This window comes from Corvus moneduloides, chromosome 6 (assembly GCF_009650955.1).
Source record: "Corvus moneduloides isolate bCorMon1 chromosome 6, bCorMon1.pri, whole genome shotgun sequence".
NCBI lineage: Eukaryota > Metazoa > Chordata > Aves > Passeriformes > Corvidae > Corvus > Corvus moneduloides.
In genome coordinates, this window is record NC_045481.1 from 25,149,996 (window position 1) to 25,162,405 (window position 12,410).

Here is a 12,410-nt window from a genome sequence, read left to right on the forward strand (position 1 = left end):
CCCTCGCGGCCCGAGCCCGGGCCCGGCGCTGCGCTTTCCCCGGCGGCCAGCGGAGGGAGGCTGCTGCAGGTCCCTCCGTCCCGGCGGACCGCGGGCTCCGGTCCCTCCGCACGGCTGCCAACGTGTGCAGCGCCCCACCTTGCACTGATGGCCCCTGCCCAGATAAAAAAGCCAATGGCACAATGGGACAGATGGCAGCTTCCTTCCCAATTAAAGCTACTGGGGGAGCTTAGGTCAAGCCACACACTGGGGAGCAGAGGAGAGGCAGAAAAGGATTTGGGGGCAATAACCGGAGCACTCGGTCACTCCAAAGTCGGTGACAGCAGGGCATCCGCGGACAGATCCGCCCGAAGCCGCGACGTTTGCGCGGGTTCCCGGGCTGCCGTGGTCATATACCGGATGCGTCGGCCCTCGGCTGGGTGGCCCTGCTGGGCACCCAGGGGCAACGACGAAGGGCCGCGGCTCCTATCAGCCCTCCTGTAACTTGCCCTCGAGTTTTGCTGTGAAAACAAAAGCAAAACAAACAATTCCATTATCCCCGGCACGAAAATAAAGCACGGGCACCACACGGGCTGGTCGAAAGGACTCCATTGTCGTTTTTAAATGAGATATCTTCGAAACTGCTAGCCCTTCCCCGAGCCAGCGGGGAGCCGCCCGTACCCCTGGAAGCGAGAGGTAGCAGGGAACAAAAGGCAAACTCCGAAGTGACATTGAAAATAAAAGGGAGCTTTGGTTACCCCCAGGGTAAGGTCGAGGGGGAAAGATCGCCTGTCCACCAGCGCGCATACTCCGGCGGGCGCGGGGGAGCGCCCCCGGGCTCGGCCCTGTGCTCCGTCCGCGCAGCCCCGAGGGCGCGGGAGGGCGCGGGAAGGCGCGGAGCCCCCGCCCCGCAGCACGCACAGGGCAGGCTGCAGCTCCCCGAGGCCCTCGGCGGGGCGGTCCGGAGGCACGGGGAGGGCTTCGAGACCAAACCAGGGGACAGTGAGCAACGAGCCCCCCGCACCGCCCGCCGCAGCCAGCCACGCTGAAACAGAAAAGGTCTGCGGTAAATCAAACTGCCGGGGACGACCCCCAGCCTGCCCCTTCACTCTGCACACACAGGCACGTCGGTGTCCGTCGCCTCGGCGTCCAACCCCACCCGGGAGCCGAGAGCCCCTTTTCCCGGCGCCGGCGCGGCCGCAGGCCTGGGCGAGGAAAGAGGAAGGGAGGGAGGCAAGGTGACCCACTTAAAAGCTGAGTTCCTTTTTGAAACACTTAAGAGACGACAGGGTTGAGGACTGTGAATGTATGCGTAAACATATACTCATGCATACCCACTGCCGGTGGTATGCACCCCCACGCTTGTAGGTGTGTGTGTAGGCATGTCTGGGAACACACACAAAAGCACATAACTCCTAAGATAACTAATGTAATATACTGATAGCTATACCTAAAAGAAGATAAATAGATAGATCCCGGCAGGATTCTGTTTGTAGGTATATACCGATAAAAAAAGTATTTTTACATGAGTTTATATCTAAATAAAACGTGCTTATATTTTTAACTATCTCTACAGGCTAACTTCTCGCAAATTGTCTCAGCAAACAGCTTCAAGTAATCCTCTGCATAATCACCTCTGTCTTGGGTGTATCAAAAACGCTTCAGACAATAAGTCTTGTGTGTATGTACTGACAGTGTCGCGGCAGTGACAGTCTACTGACACTGAGAAAGCCAGATGTGGAAGGCATATATTAACTGCTCGTAATATCGGACGAGGCTTTCAGACAGTGGTTCGCACATCGGGGCGAGTGCTGCTGCTATCCACCCGAGACTACCGGGACACCCATGCCTAAAAACAGTCCTTTCCCGCTGATCCCCACGCCGGGCAGCCGCGGAGGGGCGCGGTGTGGCTGGTGGGCCGAGGCGTGCCCCGGGGCCCCGCCGCCCCCGCCCTGGCACGGCGGCCCTCCGCCCGCCGCCGCGGCCCCGGGAGCCCTGCCCTGACACCCCGTACCTGGCCCCACCCTGGCCCTCTTGGCCGGGAACGGCCCGGCGAAGGAAGGACGGGGAGTGTGTCGAGGACTAGGGCAGGAAGGCTCAGCCGTCCGCCAGGAACTGGGGAAGGAGGGAAAAGAGCTGAGCGGAGGCAGCGCTGCCCTCGCTCTCACAGAGCGACTGGGGCCGCCAGGGACTGGTGGCGAAGGGGCCCCGAGAACCCCCAGCTGCGAGATGCTCCACGCCCTGGGCAGCTGGAGGAGCAACTGTGCGTGCGCTGCGGAGGGGTGAGGAATTTTGCTTTAGCCTTTGGTGGTCTCGCTGGTTGCCTTAGATTCCCACGCCAGGAGAAGAGGTTTCGACCCGTGTATTGAGGGGCTTCTCCCATCCGAACGAGATAACCAGGGCAGAGGGGCTTTCCCACGGGAAGGAATTGTCCCCATGAACCACAGCAGGCGTTTCCCCCCACACACACCCAGAGCGCTCCGTGCCTAGGTAGCGCTCGCAGGGTGCGTCTCTAGGAGGACTCCTGCCTTCTTACGCGCCCAAGCATGTGCTTTCCAGGCGGGGAGCGGCTCCCAGCGCCCTGTCCGCGGCCGGCAGAGACACAAGTCCACCCTACCCGATCACTACGGAAACCTCCGCTCCCGGCGTAGGTGTGCTAGGCACATCTTCCATTCTGGGGAGCATGGGGAAACAGAGGGTGTATTACACCGGCATGCATAAGCAATCAGATGAAGTTTCTATGAGCTCGCTCGGGGTAGGTCGAGAGGGGAAAGTTGAGGCAAGCTACCTCGGTGGTGCCACTTTTCCAGGTGGTCATTTACATGTCTCTATGGATGTGTTAGGCTTGCACTGATGACCAGGAGCGAAGAAAGAGCTCTGTCACAGGTCTGCTCTTGCCACATCTAACTCGGAGCTCTCTAGGAGCGTCTGGCCCCGCCGCAGAGCGCTGTTCCCGCGACAGGGCGGGCTGTACGGCTGCGAGCAGGGCAGCGGGCAGGGCCGCCTCCTCGGCGCTGGGAGCGGGGGCGGCAGGGCTGGGCAGGGGGTGCAGCCAGACGTGCACCCGTGAACTGACCCAGAGGGAGCACGGAGCACCCCATGGCTTTGTATCAAAAAGTTACACCTAGAAAGCGTCTTTCTTGTTGAGAAAGAATTTGCGTGCGGTTTGCGTGGGACCCTTACCCTCTGCCCTCCGAGCCCTCCGAGCTCTGGCTGGCCGAACATATTTGATTCCCCTTGGGGAGGCACAGCAGCTCGTATAAAAAAGACATTGTTGTCTTTGGAGAGCCCTGTGCGCACTTTCAAAAGCTGATCCTTGAGTTCCCAGCCCCCGCAATCCAGTTGATGAGGAAACGCTCTGCGGTCTTGGTGGCACCGTTTCCATTGGGATTGGCACCATTTGATTGACAAAGTCTCCCATTCTTCCACCTCTCGAGTGTTATCAAAAGGATTGTGTGGGGTCAGAAGCTATTGAAGGGAAGTCCGTGTAGCCGCATTTCTGCAAACACGGGGTGAAAACCGTGCCTTTCTCATGAAAATGCTTCCATCAGGCAAAACGCATCTCATCTTCCTTGCTCTCCTCCTTTGCATTTCTTTTTCACTCGAGTGTTTTACTAAGCAGCATCACCAGGTAAACGAACATATCGCTAAATGCAGCCTAGGCAGGATCCTGTTGGGACGGCCACCCTCCCCGGACGCTGGGAGCAGCCATCTCTGGCAGACGAAAACTCCGGTGGAAGGTTTGAAAGAAAAGCGAGAGTGAAGGGACACGGCACCAGAGAAGAAGTTTTCTCACCCCTTGTCCACGGTGTGACTCGCCTCGTTATAGCGCATTTGGGGCAGGAAAGCAGGTGCAGAGGCTGACCTGTTTCCTTTACACCGCGTCCATCTAGCCGGACTAAAAAGTAGCTAGACGTCGGTGTGCCTGTATGCGCGCCGGTGTACTCCTAAGTCGGCGGTCAGACCCGCACAAGAGAATTTTTCACCCGCTTCCCAGCGAAGGTGAACGAAGCGCTCTCTCATTAGCTTCCCAGTACCAAACCCCGCGCAGAGCCAAGGCCCGACTCGCTCGGGATAACCTAACCGAGCAATGTTTCGGAGGCTATTTAACCTGCGCTCATTCAAGTGAGAGGATAAATAAGCTCCGCCAGGCGCAGCCGACGGCCAAAGGGGTCGTTCGGGCGGTGCTCCGGGGCCGGCGGGGGGCGGCGGGGCATCTCGGCCGCCTGCGTGTCCAGCGCCCCGCTCCCGCCGCCGGAGCCGCTGCTGGGGCCTAGCCAGCTGCCCCACCTCGCACTCTCTGGATGGGGACGGAGTCGCTGCTCCTGCCCCACAAATTGCAAGGTCACTTGCCGCCTTTCGTCTCTGGTTAAAGCCGACCAAGCCGTCATTGTGGTGGATCCTGTGGTATTTAATTTTTTTTCCCTTCCCTCCACCCCCTTCTTTATAGGGTTCATGAAACAGTCATGGAGATGGTGTGTCTGAGAAAATCGGGGGGAAAAAACCAACCACAAACCCCAAACAACCAAACCACTAAGGCAAGGTCGAGTGTCTCTCTCCGTAGGAATAAAACCAAAGACCGTACTGAAAAACACGCGCAGAAAGAGGAAAAACCGTGGCGGGGGGGGGGGGGGGGGGGGGGGTGGGGGGGTGGAAGGGGTAAATAAATGTTCCAGAGATCTGGAAAGACAAAATTGAAAGGTTTTGAATGTAAAGAGGGAAAAGAAGAGGCAAAAACCAAACGCCTTTCTAGCCCAAAGTCGCCCTTCCCTGCCTTTTGGTGACCTAGCAGACTCACAACCAGCCCACTTCGGGATATTCAGCCTTGAGGGAGCTAGCGCCGAAAGAAGCAGCTGAGATGATGTAAGAGAGCTGGAGGCCTGATTGAAGGAAAGTTCCCCCGATTATATTTGTGTGGAAAAGCTCACCTCTTGCAGAGCTCTAAAGTGTAATCAAGACTGAGGCTTACACTTGAAGGATGTTAACTCTCATACGGGAACCTACTTTCTCCTAAACGGTTTCTTGCCTAGTGAATGAGAGCCTCCCAATTGAAGCAAAATGATCCTTATGCACTAATATCAAGCACAGCCACAAAGCGACCGGCTATTTATGCTGCCACTTTAGACAAAGATATTTAGTTATTCCCGGGTAGCAAGTGCACTTTTGCATTTTTAAGCACGAACCAGCCGAGCACAAACATATTTACAAGTGCAATTACTAAATAGTTACTTGACACTTCAAAGTCCCTGGGTTAACTGTACCTTCGCTGTAATTTTCTTAATATTCAGGTAATCGCTGTATTAAATTGTGTTTGCCAGGGCAGTAGGCCGGGGTGTGAAACACTCAGGGAAGGTTTCTCTCCTCCGCCCGGATCACCCCGAAATATAAGCTTTGGAGACACTAGGCTCTGGAAGATTTCTTCAAAGACCCGAGTGACATTAGCTACTGGCTGCCTGTACGTGTGCGTGTGGCTGTGAATGGATCGCTTTTGTTTTCACACCGGATCCGAGAACAGATCCGAAAGTGCCAGAAATTGCAGTTTATTGGAAACTACAGGGAATTCATTGGCAAGGTCGTGTAGCAGATGACCTGAGAAGTCTTCTCCATCCAGCTCCCGTGCTGTATAAATAACCTTAGAAAGCAGCTTCAGCTTCAGAGGGACCACGAGAGACTGTGAAAGTCTCTGCCTTTGAGAATAACAAGCAACATTTTGCGCTAAACTATTTTTCATCGGTCTCTCGCCCCAGGCAATTAAATTACTGCTTGATTTTGCAAACTTGCGTCTTTCACCTCTCTCTGAGATATTGTAAAAAATATAAATCCCTAGTTGAAAGGAATTTATCGGTTTAGGGAGAGAAATGATCCTTGCACTGAGTGTCTTAGGAGACATAGAGAGTGTTCCCGAGATGCGAAACCCCAAGCGCTTGTTCAGCCCCAGGCGACCGGGGCATCTGACAAGCCAGTGCGGGGAATGCGGGGCACAGGAAGCTGTGTCCCGGAGAGAATGGTCTGCCCTCCGGAGAGTTGTCCTCCCGGCGGCGGGGCTCCTTCCGGACCAAACTTAGCGGGGGAAGAGAGAGATTCTGTCGTTTAGCTTACTGGCATTCCACCCCGTTTCCCCAGCTCTCACAAAGGCTGGGCTGACAGCCTTGCCACCCGGGAGCTGTTTTTAAATCCTTTTACCCAGTCAAATGGTGGTCTTTTTGCTTTGCCTTCCATTTGCCGTCCACGATATTGCCATCCCCGAGAAAAAAAAGAGTTGTGCTCACGGGGTCTTTCTTTCTTTTTTTCCTCTCTCTCCCGTCCTCTCTGTCTCTCCCTCTTTTTTTTTTTTTTTTCCTAAAGACATAAAAAGATTCTGACAAGTAAAACTTAAAGGTGTTTACCTTGTCATCAGCATGTAAGCTAATTATCTTGGGCAAGATGTAGGCTTCTATTGTCTTGTTGCTTTAGTGCCTATGCCCCGCCTCTGGTGGCAGCCTAAAACCTGGCGTCTGGCTAAAACAAACGAAAGGCAGCCCTGAGCCTCCACTCAATCCAATTAAGGCGGACTTCGTCCACTCGGTTACGTGTACATCCAACAAGATCGGCGTTAAGGCAACACCAGAATATTTGGCAAAAAAAAAAAAAAAAAAATTTGCCTCCCCTTCCTTTTTTTTTTTTTTTCCCCAGCCGCCGAATCATGTCGATGAGCCCAAAGCATACGACTCCTTTCTCAGTGTCTGACATCTTGAGTCCTTTGGAGGAAAGCTACAAGAAAGTGGGCATGGAGGGCAGTAACTTGGGGGCTCCCCTGTCAGCCTACAGACAGTCTCAGGTTTCTCAGCCGGCCATGCAGCAGCACCCCATGGGCCACAACGGAACAGTGACTGCCGCCTACCATATGACAGCGGCAGGGGTCCCCCAGCTCTCCCATGCTACGATGGGGGGCTATTGCAATGGGAACCTGGGCAACATGAGCGAGCTGCCGCCTTACCAGGACACCATGAGGAACAGCGCTTCGGCGACAGGATGGTACGGTACCAACCCGGATCCCCGCTTTTCCTCAAGTAAGTCAGCCCGGGGCTGGGCAGCCGGTGGGGGGTTACTGAGCTACTGCCCCGACACACCGCGGGCGGAAGGCACGGGGGGTCCGCGGCCGGGCAAAAGTCGGTCTAAATCCCAGACGCGCCCCCCAAACCCCAAATTCCTCCTCCTGCCCGAGGATCGTTCCCGGTCCTTCCACCCCGGCTGGTTGCCTGTCAGCCTCCCGCGGCTGTTTTTGCGGGGCAAGGGGGTCGGAAGCCCCGCGGTGGCGGGGACCGGGAGCCTGGCTCTCGCCGTCCAGCGGGGCGGGAGCGTCGCGGTCCGGGGGCCCAAAGGGAACCGGCGGTGCTCGCCCGCCTGCGCGCCGCCCGGCACCGGGCGGGCGACGGGGAAAGCTGGAGGCGCCGGGGCCGCGTCCCGGGAAGCGGCGGGGGAGCGGGAGAGTCCTCTTCGGCCGGCGCCAGCGGAGCCGCTGTCCGCGGCCGCTGCCGCCGCGGCTGTCACATCAGGTACTTGCTTGGCTGTCCCCCCCGGGCAGGACGAGGGGCGAGTGGTCGCCCTTATTCACCGGGGCTGGGCCGGGCGAGAAGGGGGCCACCGCTCGCCTCAGGGACGTGAGTCGTTGTTTAGAAGCGCGGGCGCCCCGAGGCCGCGGCCGGGGCTGGGCTGCCGGGGGGCTGCGGAGCTCCGCTGGGGGCAGGCGGCGGCGGGGGCTGCCGGAGCGCGGGGCCCTACTCGGGCCGGGCCGGGCCAAGCCGAGCCGCCTAAAACGTGCCGCCTTCTCCCTTGCAGTCTCCCGCTTCATGGCGCCGTCCTCGGGCATGAACATGGGAGGCATGGGCAGCCTCGGCTCCCTGGGAGACGTGAGCAAGAGCATGGCCCCGCTCCAGAGCACGCCGCGGAGGAAACGGAGGGTCCTTTTTTCGCAGGCCCAGGTTTACGAGCTGGAGAGACGTTTCAAGCAGCAAAAATACCTCTCCGCCCCGGAGAGGGAACATTTAGCCAGCATGATACATCTCACCCCGACTCAGGTCAAAATCTGGTTCCAGAACCACCGCTACAAGATGAAACGCCAGGCCAAAGACAAGGCTGCGCAGCAGCAGATGCAACAGGAGAACGGCTCCTGCCAGCAGCAGCAGTCTCCCAGAAGGGTGGCAGTGCCAGTGCTTGTGAAGGATGGCAAGCCCTGCCAAGCAGGCTCCAACACACCCACAGCAGCTATCCAGAGCCATCAGCAGCAGGCAGCTACAACGATCACAGTGGCTACCAATGGCAACAGCCTCGGACAGCATCAGAGCCACCAGACAAACAGTGCGGGGCAGTCTCCAGACATGGGACAGCACTCGGCCAGCCCTTCCTCTCTGCAGAGCCAAGTCTCCAGTTTGTCTCACCTGAACTCTTCTACTTCTGACTATGGCACTGCCATGTCTTGCTCCACCTTGCTATACGGTAGGACCTGGTAAAAGGATTAAACAAAACAAAAATAAAAAAAAAAAAAGCAAAAAGAAAAAAGACAAAAAAAAAGCAGATTTTCCCAGTTACACAAATCTCTGTCCTCTCCAAACTACTGTGTGCTTTTCTTCTTCTTCTTTTTTTTTCTTTTTTTTTTTTTTTTTTTTAAATGTTCTTCTCCCTTTCCCTCGTTTTACTGAGTGGTCTCTGCGGACCCCTAAGAGAGAGAGAGACACTTTTTTGTTCCATTTTGTTGTTACTGTTGATGGGTTTGGGTCTTTATTCCCCCCCCCCCCCAAAGTTGTCCTGTGGGGTGTATAAAATTATTCTGACTAATAACCATGGAGCAGTCTGCAGAAAGGGGACCATCTTTAGGCATGGTCTGAAGACTTGGATATCAGATGTACACTTTGCCAGCGTCTAGGACTTGCATGTAAATACAGAGATTTTGGGGGATGGGGTGGTTTTCCCCCCCAAAAAAAACGCATTCGCGTCACCCAGACACAAGAAGCAGCTTCCCCCTCCCCGGTCTCTCCCAGCCCACTGCCAGGGCCAGCGGATGGAGACGTGGAGTCATCAAAGGCTTGGCTTTTATTTTCCTCCTTACGTTTGATGTGAACCTGTAGCTGTATAATGCTGTCAAAAGTTGGACTAAACCCATAGTTTTTAGTAGCCTGTATATTTTGTTGTAAAAAGAAAAGGAAAAAAATACAATCAACCAAACCAACCCCCACCTTTTTTATGGACTCTGATCGCCCCGTCGTAAATCCTCTGGCAGTTTGTTATTTGCGCACGCCGCCTTTTCCTGTTGTAACTTATGTAGATATTTGGCTTAAATATAGTCCTCAGAAGCTTCTAATAAATTATACACATTACGAATATTCTTTTGTATTTCCCCCTTTGGTCCCCCCCCCTCCCCCCGACGCTCCTTTCCTTGCATCTCTCCTTTTTTTTTCCTTTTTTTTCCGCCTTTTTTTTTCTTCTTGGTGGAAAAACAACCCGGGATGTTGCCAGACCCCGGAAGGCCCCTGCCCCTCTCAGGGCCCGGACCCTGTTCCCAGAGGGGAGCTGCGCCAGAGGGTTAACGGGATACAGGATCAGTCCTCAGTGTGCAAACAGGACAAGCAAACGCGCGGGATTCACGAACTCGAGTGAAGGAATCGAGTCCAAATTCATTAGCCCGATTATTTTTTGGGGGGTAGGGGTGGGGCGGGGGGCACCTCAGCGACTTCTTGCTGGAGAAAGGAAAGTATTCCGGAACTAGAAATTCAAATGCCAAAGGCACGGAGGAGAAAGAAGGTAAAAGTCTAACGCCATTAGAAAAAAAATAAAATAACGAAGAACCTGCTGTCAGTATAGAACGTGAGTCTAATTTAAAGTGTCCAGTTTTAATACCTTGTAAAAAAAAAAAAAAGATAATTTCTACCAGGTTTTCCTATGTACTTGTATTTTAAGGGAAGTACAGTCACCTTATTTATAATCAAAATAAAAAGATAGTTTATTGTGTACAACGTGTAGTTTGAATTAACTTTCTTTATCAGGCTGTGTTTAATCTTCTACACGTACCCAATCCCCGCAAGCACACGCCCGCACACGACCACGCAGGTTCCCCTGCACAGCCCACCCCGTTACTCAGGCGGGTCAGCCGCAGGCTGCGTCTTGGTGGAACACAGACGGGCTTCGGTTGGTTTGGGTGCTGTTTTTTGTGTCGCTTTGTTTTCCTAACAGGGTTTTGTTTGTTGCGGGTTATTTTGTGTAGCCATTTGGGAAGTTTGTAAAGAAGGAGATGAGGAGAAAGTGCGTGCGCGCACGTGGGTGGGTGTGCATAGGTGCGCGCCGGACTGAGACACAGAGGGGCGTTTGGTAGGAAGGTAAATACTATCGGTAACGCAAGGCGGTTAGATGCTAACTTTTCTGTAAATATACAGAGCATATGAAGCTAAACAGCTCGTATCTGACGAGTCCGAAATCCCTGTAATTCTCTCTCTTTCAGATCCCAAACATCCCTTTTGCGAGTGTAACAAAATAAGAAGTATCCCCATTCTAAAGACCTCATAGCGTGTTTTCCTTTGCATCTGCTTCTCGGTTTCGGTTTTTTCCCAAATCGATGGAAAGTGGATCTCAGTCATTGAAACACCTCTGAATTACAGAGGTGTTATGAAATACTCATATTTTTGAAGTGAAAGAAAACAGGTTGACTGGGATGGAAACAACCCAACCTCCAATTTAAGTAGCAGCTTTCAAAAGCTCCAGTTCTTTATTTATACAAGATAGCCGGTGTTAGTCGGACACCAAGTGCTAGTCTGGATGGAGAAAAAGGGAAGTACACGGAAGAAAAAAAAAGTATCGGATTCTTTCTGACCCCCTCCCCCTTATTTCTAACTGGAGGACATCACGTGTGTCAACAGGAATTTCGAGACCTTTCATTCTTATGTTATGTCCTGCTTTATACAGAGACATTCTTAACTAACCCAAAGATTATTCACTTTTTTTTGTTCTTCTTCTTCTACGCAAAATATTCCTTTCAGATCTATAGCATCATGTTAAGCATGGCGGGGGGATGGGTGGGAGGGCGGCAGATTGTCTGGAACTTAGTGCTATTATTTCTGCTAACAGAAAAAAGTGTTGGGGATGCCTGGTCCGTGCTGCAGAGCTGCCAGCCTCCGCGGAGGAAGCGAGAGCAGGGTTAACTTTAAGTATTTTTTTAAAATTAGGGTTAGTTTCCTCCCGGAGTTTATACGCAAGACCGAGGGGAAAGTGCTCCGATTAAGTCGACATTTCCCCTTCATATGTAATTAATGTGGGCTCTTTCAAACCCAGGAACGTTCAAAAGTGAGTAGCACGGAAAGGCATTAATCCAGACGAGAAATATTATAGCCCACGCCCCCGAATATTGGAGCTAGCATGTCTCATAGAGATCCAGCCAGTGACTTTTCATTATAGACTTCGGGGGAAATAAATTAATTTTATTGTGTCTCGACAACCTCATAAACACATATTTGGTGGTGGGTGTAATTACTGTAATGGATTATTATGTACACTGACTTATCTTTCTTAAACTAGATTTAGTTTCGATTAAATAAACTCGTTTCCACTTTGTCTGATGTCGGCTTAGTTTAAAGTCTGTTTACTTGTTCCACAGAAAGGTGAATTCATCTCTTTATTAAGCACTAGAGACCGAGCAAACACAGTTCAAACTGTATTTACATATCAATCAGGAGAAATGCAAACAAACTGCTCTTTAACAAATTTTATAGAGTTTTTTATGACATTGTGATACTGCCTTTTATCATATTTTTTTTAGTAAACTAGTTATGCCTTGATTAGGATGAAGATATTTGGAGGGAGGGGTGTAAATACAGTTTAGCCTCTAGTCTCCCTTGAGAACACTCATGAGAACTTAGTTATTGTATAGATTTTTAAAATTAAAATATGTTCCTCCGTCTAAACTCCTGCTTCTTCCAATATGCTGATTTCCAGTCTTCCGGTAATCAATGCAGAACTTGGATAATGGGATGGCAAAGGGGAGGGGCAGCATGATTCAAATCTGAAATGATGGAAGAGATGCACGTTTCCCAATATAACTGCTTTATCCACGCTAGACCGTGGGCACCCCGTATTTTGAGAGATGAAAGGATCTAGTGAAGAATGGCTATCCGTTCCCACTCCCCCACTGCCTGGCACTGCTTGTAAGTGTAGGAGAACCGCGGAGGGCATTTTTTTCTGCTGTAAATAGGAGTTCATGCTTAAGTGCCATGAAGTGTGCGCGCAGTGGCACAGCAGGCTGTGAGAAAAAAAAGAAAAAAAGAAAAAAAGAGAGAAAAAACAGAACCCCAAACGAAACACAAACCCAAAACAAAACAAAACAAAGCAAAATAAATTCCCAAACCCTAACAAAACCGCATCACTAGTACGGCCACAACAGCAACAATAGCAAAAGCCTTTTTCATCTG

At 52.5% G+C, this 12,410-nt stretch overlaps 1 protein-coding gene across 1 annotated transcript; it reads left to right on the forward strand.

Annotated features, from left to right (window-relative positions):
• The first annotated feature begins 2,084 nt into the window (after positions 1–2,084).
• On the forward strand, positions 2,085–11,561 carry NKX2-1 (NK2 homeobox 1). The gene is made up of 3 exons (XM_032113284.1): positions 2,085–2,261; positions 6,652–7,028; positions 7,798–11,561. Exons 1-3 carry the CDS (start codon positions 2,209–2,211, stop codon positions 8,466–8,468), a joined length of 1,101 nt encoding a protein of 366 aa, XP_031969175.1. The 5' UTR covers positions 2,085–2,208; the 3' UTR covers positions 8,469–11,561.
• The last annotated feature ends 849 nt before the right edge of the window (positions 11,562–12,410 follow it).